Source organism: Delphinus delphis, chromosome 1 (genome assembly GCF_949987515.2).
Source record: "Delphinus delphis chromosome 1, mDelDel1.2, whole genome shotgun sequence".
NCBI lineage: Eukaryota > Metazoa > Chordata > Mammalia > Artiodactyla > Delphinidae > Delphinus > Delphinus delphis.
The window spans coordinates 16,674,155-16,690,090 of record NC_082683.1 but is presented as its reverse complement, the minus strand read 5'-3'; the positions used below and the strand labels follow the sequence as shown (position 1 = coordinate 16,690,090).

Sequence of the window (15,936 nt, the reverse complement as noted above, 5' to 3'; positions counted from 1 at the left end):
CTGACCATGACCAAAGCCCCGACTTGCTCTTTCTGTGCGCCCAGTCCCTGGCGGGGCCACGCCCATCAGAATCGAGTCGTCATCTTCACACGTGGCCGAAGGGCAGACCCTGGATCTGAACTGCGTGGTCCCTGGACAGGCGCATGCCCAGATCACGTGGTACAAGCGCGGGGGCAGCCTCCCCACTCACCACCAGGTATGGGAGTTGGGGGCAGGACATAGTGGGAGGGCTGCTGGATGTGCGGGCCCTGGCTAGGGGCCTGTCCCCCAAGCTCTGCCCGGGAAGGAGGGCCTGGGATCCCCTGTGGGGTGCAGTGCCTGCCTGCGTCAGAGGTGGGACCCTGGCCCCAGCCTTCAAGGATTCCAAGTGCCATCTCCTTCTGCTCCTCTCCCGTCCTGTCCCTGCTCAGGCCCACGGCTCACGGCTGCGGCTGCACCAGGTATCCCCGGCTGACTCGGGTGAGTACGTGTGCCGCGTGGTGAGCAGCTCTGGCCCCCTGGAGACCTCAGTCCTGGTCACCATCGAGGCTTCTGGCTCTGGCGCTGTTCTCGTCCCTGGTGAGGATCCCTACAGTGGGGCTGGGAAGCAGGAGGAGGGAAGAAAGGAGGGCTCGAGAGCCAGGTCAAGTGGGCTTCATCCCTAGGGCCCGAGAGCACGGGCTGTGGAGTCCGGCTCGTGTGGGCGTGAGTCCCGGCTCCTCTGTCCACACTCTGAAATGTTACACGAGGGATTCCTCTCGGTGTGTCACTTTCCTCATCTGTGAAGTGGGGCTAGTAGAGCTCTTGCAGCAATTACACGAGTTCCTTAAAGGCTGGAATTGCACCTCTGGGATCTGAGAGGGTGATTTTAGGTGGTGCCCTGATTAAATATTTTTTTATATTAATAGTGATAATGTTAGGGAAAAAACCTCAACACGTCAAACCTGTCATGATTGCATGGAAATCATTGCCTATGATGGGGCTGTGCATTTAAGGGTTTTCTTAAGTGAATCAATTGAAAGTGTAAAGGAGTTAATAGCACAGGGAGCACGTGGCCGTAGCAGACATCATGATAATAGTACCTGAATCGCTAAGTCATGAACGTGATATGCACTTACCAGGTGCTGGGCCCTGGTATTTTTACACATATTAACTCATTTCACCGTCACAATAACCCTTTGAAGTAGGTATGATTGTTCTGTTTTACAGTTGGGGAAACTGAGGCATGGAGAGGTGAAGTAGCTTTCCCAGGGTCACACGACTAATAAATGGCAGGGCTGGGTTTTGAACCCAGGCAGTCTGGCCCCAGAGTCTGGGTTCTTAGCCCCATACTACTCAAGTCTGGGAAACGTAAGTGATCTGTGTGGAGCTGCCTGGCCCTGAGCCCTGGCCGCCAGTGGTGCCGGGAGCACAGAGGATGGTGGGACCATTGTCTGGGGCTGGGCTGGGAGAATGAGGCGCCAGGCTAGCCCAGCTGCTCCAGGCTTCAGGGGAATGGGAAGGGGGGTATCAAGGCCGTCTGCCTGTGGCCTCTGGCCTGACCATCTGGGCACCCAGGGGCAGGGGCTGAGGACACAGGGAGTCCCAGCTCACTGACTTCTTCCTGTGCCCCAGCCCCGGGCGGAGCCCCACCCATCCTCATCGAGACGTCCTCCTCCCACGTGGCCGAAGGGCAGACCCTGGATCTGAAATGCGTGGTGCCTGGCCAGGCCCACGCCCAGGTCACATGGCACAGGCGCGGGGGCAGCCTTCCCGCCCGGCACCAGGTATGGAGGCTGGAGAAAGCAGGATGTGGGCATTCCCACCCCACCCCGTCCCCTGCCCGGGAGGGAAGGTGGCCCCAACATCCGGGGCTTCAGGAAAATGGCAACAGGAGATCACTGGGACTCAGGAGTTCAAGAACAGGCTGGGCATGGTAGGGCCGTCACTGGCTGCCCAGTACCTTGGTGCAAATTAGAAAAGGACATCTCTTACTCAAGACACTGGGCTTTCTCCTGCCAGGAAAAGCATAATAGTAAACATACCCCACAACGTCCAGTGTCAAAGGGGGTCACCTTTGGCAGGAGGCAGTGCCCACAATGGTGCATGACAGTCCTGGGGTACAGGTATGAGAGGGCTGGGGCATCTGACGGCCTTGGCCACCAGCTCCCCGGCTCACTCTCGCCCCACCCTGGCCAGGTCCACGGCCCCCTGCTGAGGCTGAACCAGGTGTCCCCTGCTGACTCTGGCGAATACTCCTGTCAAGTGGCCAGCAGCTCAGGCACTCTGGAGGCTTCTGTCCTGGTCACAATCGAGGCCTCCAGCCCAGGCCCCATTCCTGGTGAGTGACAGGAGCGGCGGGCGGTTCTGGGCACAGGCTTGGGGGCCCCTGCCTGGCCTTGCTCCCCCTGCTATCCAGCAGGGCTCTAGCCCTCGGCTCCAGGAAGGTCCTCCAGCCCCTCCCCCAACCACTGGGAACCAAGGTCTCACCAGGGCATCTCAGCCCCCAGGGGACAGAGACCCTTCTTAGGTCAATGGTGCTCAGCCATGTCAGTCCCTCTCAAGCCACTGCACCTCCAGGAGGGCCAGCTGGCACTCGGTGCCACCGCCTCGGGTCTCTGCCTGCACCCCCGGGGCCGCCCCTTTCTCACCCACCCATTGTGCCCACAGCCCCAGGACTGGCCCAGCCCATCTACATCGAGGCCTCCTCCTCCCATGTGGCCGAAGGACAAACCCTGGACCTGAACTGCGTGGTACCCGGGCAGGCACATGCCCAGGTCACGTGGTATAAGCGTGGGGGCAGCCTCCCCGCCCGGCACCAGGTACAGGGGCCAGGGGTGGGGAGAATTCAGGGCAGGCAAGTTTTGACCTGCAGTTGCCGTCTGCATCCCAAACCTTCTTCACACAAACCCTGGCATGCTTGGGGACCCCAGGGGATAAAATACTTGGCGGGGAGGAGTTCAGCAGCCTGGGAATTGAGAGACCTGGGTTCTTCTCCTGGCTTTGCTGCTGAATCATTTCCTGCAGCAGTTACCTCTGAAAAGGGGATGGAGTGGACTTGTAGAATTCTGTGAATGAAGCTTCCTCATCTCCACCAGCTGGAGCCCTGAGCTCCTGAGAACTCTTGGGCACTGGCACAGCCGGGCTCGGGGACTTGCCCTGTCCCGAGTGCTCTGGCACGATGGCCACCCTCTCCTCACTCCGACAGACCCACGGCTCCCGGCTGCGGCTCCACCACGTCTCCCAGGCCGACTCCGGAGAATACGTGTGCCGTGTGGTTGGCAGCTCGGGCCCTGAGCACGAGGCCTCCTTCACGGTCACTGTCCCGCCCAGTGCAGGGTCCTCCTACCGTGAGTGAGGGACACGCCACGGGCAGGGGGAGGCGGGGAGACACTGGGGCCGAGGAGTGGGGAGGGGAGGCGGGGGAGCCCACCCAGCCCTGCTGAGCGCAGCCCTCTGCCTCCGTCCTCCCCCAGGCCTTAGGAGCCCTGTCATCTCTATCGACCCGCCCAGCAGCACCGTGCGGCAGGGCCAAGACGCCAGCTTCAAGTGCCTCATCCATGATGGGGCAGCCCCCATCAGCCTTGAGTGGAAGACTCGGAACCAGGAGCTGGAGGGTGAGCCGGGGGGGTGGGGGGCTGGAGGCGGGTGTGAATGCGCGAGGCTCACCACTGGCGGCTGGGCGGAGCCGACCATGGCACCAAACTTTCTGTGTGACCCCGGGTAAAGCCCTTCCCCTCTGGGGACTTGGTGTCCCTGTCTGGATGGTGAGAGGGCTGGACCCAGGAGTCTCCAAGGACTTGTTTATCAACCATCTGTGACCCTGTGAGCTGGATACACCCAGACTGGAGGGGTCGGGACCATGGGGCACTGGTGTGCCTACTGGCAGCGCCAAGGCAGGAGGACACCCTCACTGACCACACCCTCCTTGATGCCAACCCCGCAGACAATGTCCACATCAGCCCCAACGGCTCCATCATCACCATCGTGGGCACCCGGCCCAGCAACCACGGTGCCTACCGCTGCGTGGCCTCCAATGCCTATGGTGTGGCCCAGAGTGTCGTGAACCTCAGCGTGCACGGTGAGGGCCTTCAACCCCGTGGGCTCTGACTTCGTGTTTCCAGCTCTGATTCCGAGCTCAGAACCTCCAGGCTTAAATCCATCCTCTGCCACTGCCTCCCTCTTGGGCATTCTCCCTCTCTGAGCCTCGGTCTCTACATAGGTGCAGTGGGGAGACTAGTGCCCACTGGCAGTTACTGGTAAGGGGGCTGTGACAGTGCACATGACCAGCAGAGCCCTGCATGTGTATCAGTGGTGTCATTCCTCTGTGCAGGGCCCCCTACAGTCTCTGTGCTCCCCGAGAGCCCCGTGCGGGTGAAAGCGGGAAAGGCCATCACCCTGGAGTGTGTCAGTGCTGGGGAGCCCCGCCCTTCTGCTCGCTGGACCCGGATCGGTGCCCCCACCAACTTGGAGCAGCGGGCACCTGGGCTCGTGGACAGCCACACCGTGCTGCAGGTGATGTCAGGGGGGTCTCATCTCTGGATCTGAGGCCCAGTCACTGCCCGTTCTCGAGCAGTTACCTGGAGGAGAGAGTGGTGGATGGACAGATGGGTGATGAATTGGTGAAGAAAGGGAGGGATGGGATAGGTGGATGATGGCTAGATTGGAAGACGCTCAGGAAGAAAGAAGGAAGGTGGAAGGAGGAATGGGTAGAAGTATGGGTGGTTGGGTGGGTAGGTGGATGGATGGGTGGATGGGTGGGTAGATGGATGGATGGATGGATGGACGGATGGGTGGATGGATGGGTGGATGGATGGATGATGGATGGATGGACGGGTAGATGGGGGGGTGGATGTGTGGATGGATAGACTAATGGGATATCTTGAGTGTGAGCCCTCAAGCAGCCAGTCAAATAGGAAAGCTAAAAACAAAGGGATGGGTAGAAGAAAGAGGTGAAACCAAGCCAGAGGGCTGATGCCAAGGTCCCCCCTCAGTGGCCTGATGACCAACTTCCTTGCTTCTTCCAGATTTCGTCAGCTAAACCATCAGATGCAGGCATCTACGTCTGCCTAGCTCAGAATGCACTGGGCACAGCGCAGAAGCGAGTGGAAGTAATTGTAGACACGGGCACTGTGGCCCCAGGGGCCCCCCAGGTCCAGGTAGAAGAAGCCGAGCTGACTGTGGAAGCTGGACACACGGCCACCCTGCGCTGCTCAGCCACAGGTGTGGACGGGGGCTGGCACACAGGGCAGGCAGAGCAGCGGGCCCTGGGGCCTGAATTTAGACACAAGAGACCTGAAGAGGATGTCATGCTCAGGAAGGGGGCTTTGCTGCAGGCAATCTCCCAGTGATGGCTGAGGTGCCCACTTTGTGCCCCCCATGAAGGAGCAAGCTGACCCAGGTCCCTTCCTGGCCATCCCACCCCCAGCCAGTCCTGGGGCAGCCCACCAACCTCTGCCGCTCCACTCCACAGGCAGCCCCACGCCCACCATCCACTGGTCCAAACTGCGCTCCCCGCTGCCGTGGCAGCACCAGCTGGAAGGTGACACGCTAATCATCCCACGGGTAGCCCAGCAGGACTCGGGCCAGTACATCTGCAACGCCACTAGCCCTGCCGGGCATGCTGAGGCCACCATCGCCCTGCATGTAGAGAGTAAGGCCCTCGTCCACCCTCCTCGCGCTACCCTCTCCGCACTGCATGGAGGTCTGAGCCCCCCAACCAGGCCACACCCTGGACAGAACTCCAGGAAACCTACCTGGAGGGTCACATGCACCTCAGGCCCCGGAGCCTGCCCTAACCTAAAACCCACGTCCCCTCCTGGGACCTTGGCTTCCCTCATCCCCAGTCCTCTGGGCTCCCCGTTCAGCTCCCTAGTCCTTTGGCAAGTCGCCAGGGCCCAGCACCTGCTGCCATCCTGACCTCTGCTCTCCGCCGCCCTGACCTCTGTGTCTCCAACCCCAGGCCCGCCGTATGCCACCACAGTCCCGGAGCACGCGTCGGTGCAGGCAGGGGAGACGGTGCAGCTCCAGTGCCTGGCTCATGGGACGCCCCCACTCACCTTCCAGTGGAGCCGTGTGGGCGGCAGCCTCCCTGGGAGGGCGACCACCAGGAATGAGATGCTGCTCCTTGAGCCTGCGGCCCCTGCGGACTCAGGCCGCTACCGCTGCCGGGTCACCAACAAGGTGGGCTCAGCTGAGGCCTTCGCCCAGGTGCTGGTCCGAGGTGAGCAGCCCCAGCTCAGACTGGGTAGAATGGGGTCAGCTTTCCTCCAGGCGCTTGTCCGAGCCTTTCACTTACCCCTCAGCTGGTGCCGGGGGACCCCCACCTGGGGCATGAAGACCCCCCTCCACTACCCTAGCTGGAACGCCTTCTTTTCCCCCAGGAAGACCCCGGTCACTGTGTTCTCAGCAACTAGCTCTCACTGCTGCATCCCTCCCTTGGCATTGACCTCATACTGCCAGAGGCTATGTTTACATGAGTACCCCAGCCTGCCTCGCCTGCCAGACAGAGGATGAGGGCAGGGCCTGGACCCAGTCATCTCAGCAGCCCCGGGCTTGTCCACCACAGCACCCAGAATGGGCTGCATAAATGCTGGACGGTGACAACAATGAATGTGTGATAGGGCAGCACCCACCCCCGGATGCCCAGGGTTTCAGTGGATCTCCAGAGAATCCCACATCTCCGTGGTCTTCTCAAGAGCCCGGACTGAAGTGAGCCCAGGTCCTGGGTTCAGTGCACAGCCCGATCACTTGATAGTTGTGTGAACCTGGCCAAGTCAGCGAACCTCAAGCCTCACTGTCTTCATCCTGCAAAGTAGAGAGGACAATGCCAGCACATAGGCTGACTTAGAAACGGACACATACGTAGAGCCCGTGGCACCTAGTAGGCACTTGGTAAATGGTGATAGTATGCATTTGACCCACCCTCCCATATGTCCCCTGCACCCGGACATTAGGTGCCTTCACCTGGGATCCTCCTATTTTAAATTTATTTATTTATTTATTTTTGGCTGCGTTGGGTCTTCATTGCTGCACACAGGCTTTCTCTAGTTGCGGCGAGTCGGGGCTACTCTTCATTACGGTGCACGGACTTCTCTTTGCGGCGGCCTCTCTTGTTACAGAGCACGGGCTCTAGGCGCGTGGGCTTCAGTAGTTGTGGCGCACGGGCTTAGTTGCTCCGCAGCATGTGGGATCTTCCAGGACCAGGGCCTGAACCCGTGTCCCCTGCTTTGGCAGGCGGATTCTTAACCACTGCGCCACCAGGGAAGCCCCTCTCCTATTTTAGACTAGAGCCAGAATAGTCTTTGCTCTCCTTCCTTCAGGTGTCTGAATCTTTCCAAGGCCGACCCCTCCCGCTCTCGCCTTGGGCTGCCCTCCCCTCCCAAAGGCCAGGAGCTTCTGGAAGCACAGCCCAGCGCTCCACAGGCTCTTATTTGTGTTGATTGAATGACTGCACGAGTGAGCAGATGAATGAATCTGCCAATGAAAGGTCTTTTTTCCCTGGTCCGAGAGGCAAACAGGGGAACGTCCCCTGAATGTTAGGATGGGGGTCTCCTGGGTCCTGGAGGGGCATCGGGGATATCACACACATACACACACGCACAACCTCTTACCTGTCCCCGCAGGCCCCTCCGGCTCTCTCCCCGCCACCCCCATCCCAGCAGGATCCGCGCCCACCGTTCAGGTCACGCCTCAGCTGGAGACCAAGAGCATAGGGGCCAGCGTCGAGTTCCACTGTGTCGTGCCCAGCGACCTGGGCACTCAACTCCGCTGGATCAAAGAAGGGGGTCAGCTGCCTCCCGGCCACAGCATACATGATGGGGTGCTCCGGTGAGTGGGGGCAGGGGCAGGACTGAACTTGGGCATCCCAGCCCAAGGCACCCAGTGGGGCTGTTAGAATACCTATCCTACTGGGCTTAGCATAAAACAATGGCCTTGGGCAAGTCACTTCACCTCCCTGAGCCTCAGTGTTCTCAGCTGTACAGTGGGTTATATGAGACCAGAATGAGATAACCTAAAGCACTTAACACAGTGCTTAGCATGTGGAAGGCCTTCAGTAATCAGTGGCCCATGTTTGTATTATTGTTAAAGGGAAGAGAACAAGCTCTGAGGCCAGATATATACATGTGACCCAGATCTCAGCTCTGCTACTTGATAACTGTGTGATCTGGAACTCTAGACCACAAGGTCTTGGTCTAAAATGGGTGTGGTGATACTCACCCTGACTTCCTACCTACCTCCCATGGTTTTGGGGAGACTAGAAGTTTACATCGTGTGCTGATACTTGACGACTTTTAACTCCCACACAACTGCAAAGTATTCTCACCAATTGTTTTTATTCACTGATATCTTATTATTTTTTTCTTTACAGAATCCAGAACTTGGACCAGAGCTGCCAAGGGACGTATGTTTGCCAGGCCCATGGACCATGGGGACAGGCCCAGGCCAGTGCCCAGCTTGTTGTCCAAGGTAGGACGGTGGCTTCAGGCTTCTGCTAAGAGCAGGGGACAGAGGTGAAGTGCACAAGGACCATATTCCCCAAGAAACCCCTTAAATGTGTACAAATAAAGAGAATTATTCGATTGTATCTTGCTTTCGTCTAGCACAGAGTGAGGGGGCTTAACAAATATTGCAAGGGAGGGGGGAAGAAGGGAGATGGGCGGAGCGCTCAGACAAACCAATGAAAATGACTGCGGAGGCACAAGTGAGTAAAACGAATGAACAAAGAGCGAACAAGTGAGCGTGCTAATGAGTGGACGCACGAAAAAGTGAATGAAATGCTGCGTGCCTCGGGCCCCAGTGCTCACCTTTTCTGGGGCAGCCTGCAGCCTCTCTGAGCCCAGGCCTGCAGCAGGCTGCCTCATTCTGTTCTGCCCCGTCCTCCCGCAGCTCTGCCCTCTGTGCTCATCAACATCCGGACCTCCGTGCAGACCGTGGTGGTCGGCCATGCCGTGGAGTTCGAGTGCCTGGCCCTGGGTGACCCCAAGCCTCAGGTGACGTGGAGCAAAGTTGGAGGGCGCCTGCGGCCTGGCATCGTGCAGAGCGGAGGCATCGTCAGGATCGCCCACGTGGAGCTGGCTGACGCAGGACAGTACCGCTGCACCGCCACCAGCGCCGCAGGCACCGCCCAGTCCCACGTGCTGCTACTCGTGCAAGGTGAATGCTGGCAGGGAGCTCTGCAGGGCCGTGAGAGCGTGCAGCTCTCACGCCATCTCCTGCCTTACCTGCGCTACTCCTCCTTCCTGCTCTCTTGGGGATTTTCAATTTGGTGTATTTAGGGAGCAGGTTTCATAACAAGCAGGTGCAGCAGGGGATAGCAGTGAGTGTTCCTCTGGGGCAGCTGGAACTTGCAGGGAAAAGCTATGCCGTGGGGCATCAAGAGGAAATCAGATAAGTAGTCTTCACCTGCTGGAGCTCCCGCTCTGACGAGGAAGACCTACAGCTCAGTCTGCTGTCAGAGACAGCGCAAACACAAAACAGACGTGAAAGACAGTACAACGTGGACAGTGCATGATGCCAGGCAGACACAATCTGTGTGTTCTTCAGAGGCTATTCTTTTTCACCCCAAGCCCTATCACTTGCCCCAAACTTACCCACACTGCCCTAGTGCCCCCTCTTCAGGTCCCCAGAGGGCGGCACAATTTTCCACCCAGGTGTGTTGAAGAGGCTCGGTCTGTGGAGTCAGTTGAACCTGTCCCTGAGCCCTGGCTCTGCCTGGTTCCACCTGTGCAACCAGGAGTGAACGGCCACAGTTTCCTCATCTGTGAAATGGGGACACAGTGCCTCCCTTCCAGGGATGGCATGAGGATTAAATGAGTCAGGACACAGGCTGGGCTCACAAACAGTTGGTGTCATCAGGTTGATGGCCTGTGTCTCCTCCTCCCCTCTCAGCCTTGCCGCAGATCTCAACGCCCCCAGAGGTCCGTGTGCCCACTGGTTCTTCAGCTGTCTTCCCCTGCATGGCCTCTGGCTACCCCACTCCTGACATCACCTGGAGCAAGGTAAATGCTAGGCAGGAAACCAGCGGGTGTGCCTGAGGGGCAGGGACCAGGTCTTCACCATCTCGGTGCCCCCAGGAGCTGGCCCAGGCTTGGCCCAGAGCACGCGCTCCATGTCTGAGGGTGGGCCCCAGGCAGGGATGGGAGACGGGCCCCGTGGAGGTGTGGGCCAAGGCCAGGGTTCAAAGTGCCAGTGTGTTTGCAGCTGGATGGGAACCTGCCGCCCGACAGCCGCCTGGAGAACAACATGCTGCTGCTGCCCTCGGTCCAGCCCCAGGACGCGGGCACCTATGTCTGCACCGCCAGCAACCGCCAGGGCAAGGTCAAGGCCTTTGCCCATCTGCAGGTGCCAGGTGAGACCACACACCCCGGGATAGGCGGCACCCTGCCCGCCACCTTGTGGGTGGCGTCTTGAACTGTGCTTTCTGCCCTCAGAGCGGGTGGTGCCCTACTTCACGCAGACCCCCCACTCTTTCCTGCCGCTGCCCACCATCAAGGATGCCTACAGGAAGTTTGAGATCAAGATCACCTTCCGGCCCGACTCAGCCGATGGTGAGCAGGGGAGGAGCTGACTGGGGGGCCCGGGGCTGGGGATCTCCAAAGTCACTGCCATCAGGGTATGAGCCCTGGCAGCCCCCGGTCCTCAGCCTTCCCTGCCCCGGGGGCTCCAGGCCAGCCGGGCCTCCCCCTCTGGCTCATGCCTCCTCTTCTCCATTCCCTCCTGTGTGATACCTGCACCCAAGCCTCCCCCGGTCCCTCTGCCACTGGTGCAGCATCCCCCAGTCCTTCTGTCCCATCTCCCTACTCCTGTCTCTGCTCCTTCCTCCTTTTCCCCATCTCTCACCCTTCCCTCCTCTCTCTCTCTCTTTCTCATCTGTCTCCTCCCACCTCTTACGGGTCTCTGACTTTTACTGTCCAGGCCTCCTCCTCTACTCGGGTGAGTCTCCGCCTCCCTCTCCTCCTTCAGGTAGACCCTACAGTGTAAGTGAAGCAAATTCAGCTCCTTTCTAGGAGCTCTCAGCAAGGCCCTTCTATTTAGGGCCCCATCCTGAGAGGGAGACGCCCTGGCTGTGTGGGGTGTGCTGGAGGGAGGGACAGCAGTTAGCGAGGGGAACGGCTCACAAGCTTGGGCCATTGGTTCCGGGGCTGGGCAGACAGGGAGCCCGTGGCTGGACGGGAGGCCCTAACACAGCTCTGCCCGCCCAGGGATGCTGCTGTACAACGGGCAGAAGCGGATCCCAGGGAGCCCCACCAACCTGGCCAACAGGCAGCCCGACTTCATCTCCTTCGGCCTTGTGGGCGGGAGGCCCGAGTTCCGGTGAGACCCTCACCCTCCCGGGTTACAGGGGAAGGGGGGCTGGGGGACTAGATTGCAGGACTTCCGTCAGGCACACACCGCCCTGGGCTGAGTTGTACGACGGAGGTTCTGAAAGAAGAAGGAGATGTGACCGTTACCCTCGGTGACCCCCCGTGCTGCCGGGGTCAGCACAGTGCGCCAGCCGGGTGGCGGAGGAAGCAGCCTCAGACTTGCACACAGTTGCGGCAGAAATACTCAGCAATGCTAGAGTGTGTCCTTCCAGGGTGGGACTGCAGCAGGCCAGAATTCGTTCATTCATTTATTCATTCAACAGTTTTGTGCTGAATACCTACTATGTACCAGGCACGGATACAAACAAAACAAATCAAGTTCTGGCCCTTGTGGGAATGTATATCCTAGTTGGGGAAGACCAGCCACAAACAAAGAAGGAAAGAGACAAGGTCATCTCAGAGGGAGGAGTGCACAGACGAACAGTGAGGCCAGGTGCCAGGCTGTAGGGCCTAGAGCCAGGGGCACTTGGAGCCCCGGGGGCTGCTCTGAATAAGCTCCCAGGGAGAGTGTAGGAGAAGAAGAACCCCTGGGGAGGGGCAGGGATAGGGTGAGCTGGGGGTGGGGGTGGGGCGAGAGCACAAGGCAGGGACAGGAACCGGAGCAGGATGACAGGGAATGGCGTCGACCCCTTTGCCCAGCCTGGGCCCCCTGCCCAGCCCTTCCTACAAACCCCATATCCGCTCTCTCCTGCCCCGGCCCTCCCTCCCACCCCATGGAGCAGGTTTGATGCAGGCTCGGGCATGGCCACCATCCGTCACCCCACACCGCTAGCACTGGGCCAGTTCCACACCGTGACCCTGCTGCGCAGCCTCACCCAGGGCTCCCTGATCGTGGGCAGCCTGGCCCCGGTCAACGGCACCTCCCAGGTGAGACCCGGCCCCGTTCCTCTATCCCGAGCCCCTCCCCACCTCCGCTCAGCCTCTGCCATTCCTGACTTACCCCTGTCCAGGGCAAGTTCCAGGGTCTGGACCTGAATGAGGAGCTCTACCTGGGTGGCTACCCCGACTATGGCGCTATCCCCAAGGCAGGGCTGAGCAGCGGCTTCATAGGTGAACCCCCTCCCCACCTTCAGCCCTGGCCAGACCTCACCTGGCTGGCAGAGCACCTGGGAGGGCACTGCAGGGCGTGGGTCGGAGCTGGGCAGGCCTCCCAGCACCCCTGACTTGGCTCATCCTGCCTGCCCACCCCCCAGGCTGTGTCCGGGAGCTGCGCATCCAGGGTGAGGAGATCGTCTTCCATGACCTCAACCTTACAGCGCACGGCATCTCCCACTGCCCCACCTGTCGGGACCGGCCCTGCCAGGTAACCCCACACCGCACACTCCTCCCGGCCTCCCAGGCCGCTGTCCTCAGCCATGGCCGGCCCTGGTGGGGAGTGGGGAAGGGCCAGAGTGTTCTCGGTCTGACTTCCGGGGGCTGCTTTGCAGAACGGGGGCCAGTGCCAGGACTCGGAGAGCAGCAGCTATGTGTGTGTGTGCCCGGCTGGCTTCACCGGGAGCCGCTGTGAGCACTCGCAGGCCCTGCACTGCCACCCAGGTGTGTAACCCACCCTCTCCATCACTGCCACTCCGGGCTCTTCCCTCTGCCCGTTGCTGCCCCGTCATATCCACCCCGACTGCTAACCGTACTCACCACACTCTCTCCATCTTTCCCGAGTACTTAACCACTCTTCCTGGATTCTGACTTCCATCACTGCCATCCTAATATCCACCATGCCTCCCGTCTCTGCTACCCAAGCACTCATCCCCCGTCACTGTACCCGGACACTCCCCCCAGCCCCAATCACTGCTTCCTGGTACCTACCACCTTCCCATCTGTTACCAAGGCACTCACCCCACTACCCACCACCCAGGTACAGGCTTTCAAGAACAAAAGAGTCACTCGTTCACTCCCCGCCTTGCTCTCTCCCTGCCCAGCCCCTTCTGGCCCCACCCTTGCCCGAATCCATTCCCCCTCCCCGGTCACCCGATGCAGCCCTCCCAGGGGTCCCGGCCCTAAGGAGCCAAGGCCCCTGGGGGGCCGTAGTTAGAGTTCTGGCATCAGGACCCCACCACCTCCCAGGCCACCTCAGTGCCCTCCTCATTGGCCTGTGTGTCCCCCAGAGGCCTGTGGGCCCGACGCCACCTGTGTGAACCGGCCCGACGGCCAAGGCTACACCTGCCGCTGCCACCTGGGCCGCTCGGGCGTGAGGTGTGAGGAAGGTAAGTGGAGCTGGGCCTGAGACCCCCAGGGGTCCCAGTAAGGACAGGAGAAGCTGGGCAGGGCATTCTGGGGCCATGACGGGCCCTATGGATGATAAAATTATTCCAGAGCCAGAGGGCCTCAAAGTCACCTGGCCAAGCTTCATGCCCAGCCTGAATCCCGTACACAAGGGCCCCAAAGGGGAAGCCCATCTAATTGGATATCCAGCCTGGTCTGTAGTGCTGGGGGCAGGGTGCTTCTAGGCTGTTGCAGCCATTGCCCAGCTGATCCCGAGCCTCTAGGACTGGAGAGTGGGGTGGGCAGGGGTCCCAGAGGAAGGCTGCATAGTTGGAGCCCTCCCAGGACTCTGGCATCCCCACTGCCCTGGCTGAGCTGTGACTGCTGCAGGTGTGACTGTGACCACTCCTTCCCTGTCGGGCGCGGGCTCCTACCTGGCGCTGCCTGCTCTCACCAACACGCACCACGAGCTACGCCTGGATGTTGAGTTTAAGCCGCTGGCACCTGACGGGGTCCTGCTGTTCAGCGGGGGAAAGAGCGGGCCGGTGGAGGATTTCGTGTCCCTGGCGATGGTTGGCGGCCATCTGGAGTTCCGCTACGAGTTGGGGTCAGGTGAGCACTGACACCAAATGCAGTTGAGCCATAGGCACCAAGCTCCGTGCCCCCCTTGGCCCTCCACACCCCCAGGAGGCGTGGAGGAATAAATTCTGAAGTCAGACCAACCGGAGTCCCCTGTTCTTCGCGTTCCTCTCTCCGTGTGACCTGAAGCAAGTCTCTAGACCTCTCGGGTTCCTCTGGGACACTGGGAGGCTGAAGGAGGTTCCCTGTCTGCTCAAGTTCCTGTAGGGGGTGGGACGGGGCAGAGGGCCATCCATGTGCCAACCCTGCCGGCATCCTCCCCAGGGCTGGCCGTTCTGCGGAGCTCCGAGCCCCTGGCCCTGGGCCGCTGGCATCGCATATCCGCAGAGCGTCTCAACAAGGACGGCAGCCTGCGGGTGAACGGCGGGCGCCCTGTGCTGCGCTCCTCACCCGGCAAGAGCCAGGGCCTCAACCTGCACACCCTGCTCTACCTGGGTGGTGTGGAGCCGTCCTTGCAGCTGCCCCTGGCCACCAACATGAGCGCTCACTTCCGCGGCTGCGTGGGCGAGGTGAGCGACTTCCAGACGGCAGGCGGGGAGGGCGGGGTGATTTCCCTCCGCCTGCAGCCAGCCCAAGGCGCGTGAGATCAGAGCCTCAGTTTCCTCCTCTGTAAAATGGGGATAATTACACCTGCTTTGAAGGTTGTGGTGAGGAGGGACTACACTCATGGATGCTCCTGGCACACAGTAGACCCTCGACTTTGGTCCTCCCCCCCGACCCCAGAAACCCACGTTATGCTCAAGTTCCAGCCTGGGTTCCCAGCTCCCCTCTGCTGTAGTCTCTCTGCTGGTACACCCATGCTTCAGCCTCCTGCCTTCTTCGAGTCCCTTGGTGTCCCTATGCCCACAGGTGTCAGTGAATGGAAAGCGTCTGGACCTCACCTACAGCTTCCTGGGCAGCCGGGGCGTCGGGCAGTGCTACGACAGCTCCCCGTGTGAGCGCCAGCCTTGCCGCAGTGGCGCCACGTGCATGCCCACCGGCGAATACGAGTTCCAGTGCCTGTGTCGAGACGGCTTCAAAGGCGAGGGAGCCCGGCCAGGCACTGGGAGGGAGGGTTGGGGGGTGGTCAGTGGCCGCTCCAGCCCATGCCCACTCGCCTCTTCCCTGGCCCACAGGAGACCTCTGCGAGCACGAGGAGAACCCCTGCCAGCTCCGTGAGCCCTGTCTGCATGGGGGTACCTGCCAGGGCACCCGCTGCCTCTGTCCCCCCGGCTTCTCTGGCCCTCGTTGCCAACAAGGTAACTGCCCCAGCTTCTCTCCACCTCCCCCTTGGGGCGCTGGGGCCTGACAGAGCCCGCCGACTGGACCCTGCGTCTCCCCACAGGCTCTGCACATGGCATAGCGGAGTCCGACTGGCATCTTGAAGGCAGTGGGGGCAACGGTACGTACTTGCCGTGACCAGCCAGAGGAGCTGAGCAGGCTTGTCCCTCCCAGGCCTTGGGTCTCTCAGCCCCTCTTCCAATGACCCCACCCCTCCATCCTGGCCTCTGAACAAAACAAGCCCAGGTGAGAGGCTCCTTGGGCACAGAGAGACAGAATAAGAAGAGCACAGCCGCACAGAGCTGGGTCCTGCCCTATGCTCACTGCCTAGTGACTTTGGGCAGGCCTTTGAACCACTTTCACTTCTGTACCCTCCTCTGTATTCGTGCATTCCAGCAACAGACACGTATGTGTGCCCATCCTTGCCCTGGGAGCAGTAAATACAAGATGCGTAAGGCAGGACCCTCATTCTCAAGGATTCCACAATCTGTTTAAAAGCAATGATAATGATTTG

At 60.4% G+C, this 15,936-nt stretch overlaps 1 protein-coding gene across 1 annotated transcript in view; it reads left to right on the top strand.

Moving 5' to 3' along the window:
• HSPG2 (heparan sulfate proteoglycan 2) overlaps window positions 1-15,936 on the top strand; it is a 102,038-nt gene that overhangs the window by 82,122 nt on the left and 3,980 nt on the right. Inside the window, exons 64-92 of the mRNA XM_060015721.1 lie at window positions 45-196; window positions 411-558; window positions 1,594-1,745; window positions 2,158-2,299; window positions 2,629-2,780; window positions 3,167-3,308; window positions 3,435-3,575; window positions 3,905-4,039; window positions 4,292-4,473; window positions 4,986-5,181; window positions 5,432-5,611; window positions 5,921-6,181; window positions 7,584-7,788; window positions 8,330-8,427; window positions 8,848-9,114; window positions 9,850-9,959; window positions 10,162-10,309; window positions 10,392-10,508; window positions 11,163-11,274; window positions 12,047-12,191; window positions 12,275-12,374; window positions 12,518-12,627; window positions 12,752-12,860; window positions 13,427-13,525; window positions 13,914-14,135; window positions 14,427-14,671; window positions 15,012-15,183; window positions 15,278-15,400; window positions 15,487-15,543. Coding sequence (XP_059871704.1) covers window positions 45-196; window positions 411-558; window positions 1,594-1,745; window positions 2,158-2,299; window positions 2,629-2,780; window positions 3,167-3,308; window positions 3,435-3,575; window positions 3,905-4,039; window positions 4,292-4,473; window positions 4,986-5,181; window positions 5,432-5,611; window positions 5,921-6,181; window positions 7,584-7,788; window positions 8,330-8,427; window positions 8,848-9,114; window positions 9,850-9,959; window positions 10,162-10,309; window positions 10,392-10,508; window positions 11,163-11,274; window positions 12,047-12,191; window positions 12,275-12,374; window positions 12,518-12,627; window positions 12,752-12,860; window positions 13,427-13,525; window positions 13,914-14,135; window positions 14,427-14,671; window positions 15,012-15,183; window positions 15,278-15,400; window positions 15,487-15,543 — 4,422 coding nt within the window. The remainder of the gene's footprint in view (window positions 1-44; window positions 197-410; window positions 559-1,593; window positions 1,746-2,157; window positions 2,300-2,628; window positions 2,781-3,166; window positions 3,309-3,434; window positions 3,576-3,904; window positions 4,040-4,291; window positions 4,474-4,985; window positions 5,182-5,431; window positions 5,612-5,920; window positions 6,182-7,583; window positions 7,789-8,329; window positions 8,428-8,847; window positions 9,115-9,849; window positions 9,960-10,161; window positions 10,310-10,391; window positions 10,509-11,162; window positions 11,275-12,046; window positions 12,192-12,274; window positions 12,375-12,517; window positions 12,628-12,751; window positions 12,861-13,426; window positions 13,526-13,913; window positions 14,136-14,426; window positions 14,672-15,011; window positions 15,184-15,277; window positions 15,401-15,486; window positions 15,544-15,936) is intronic.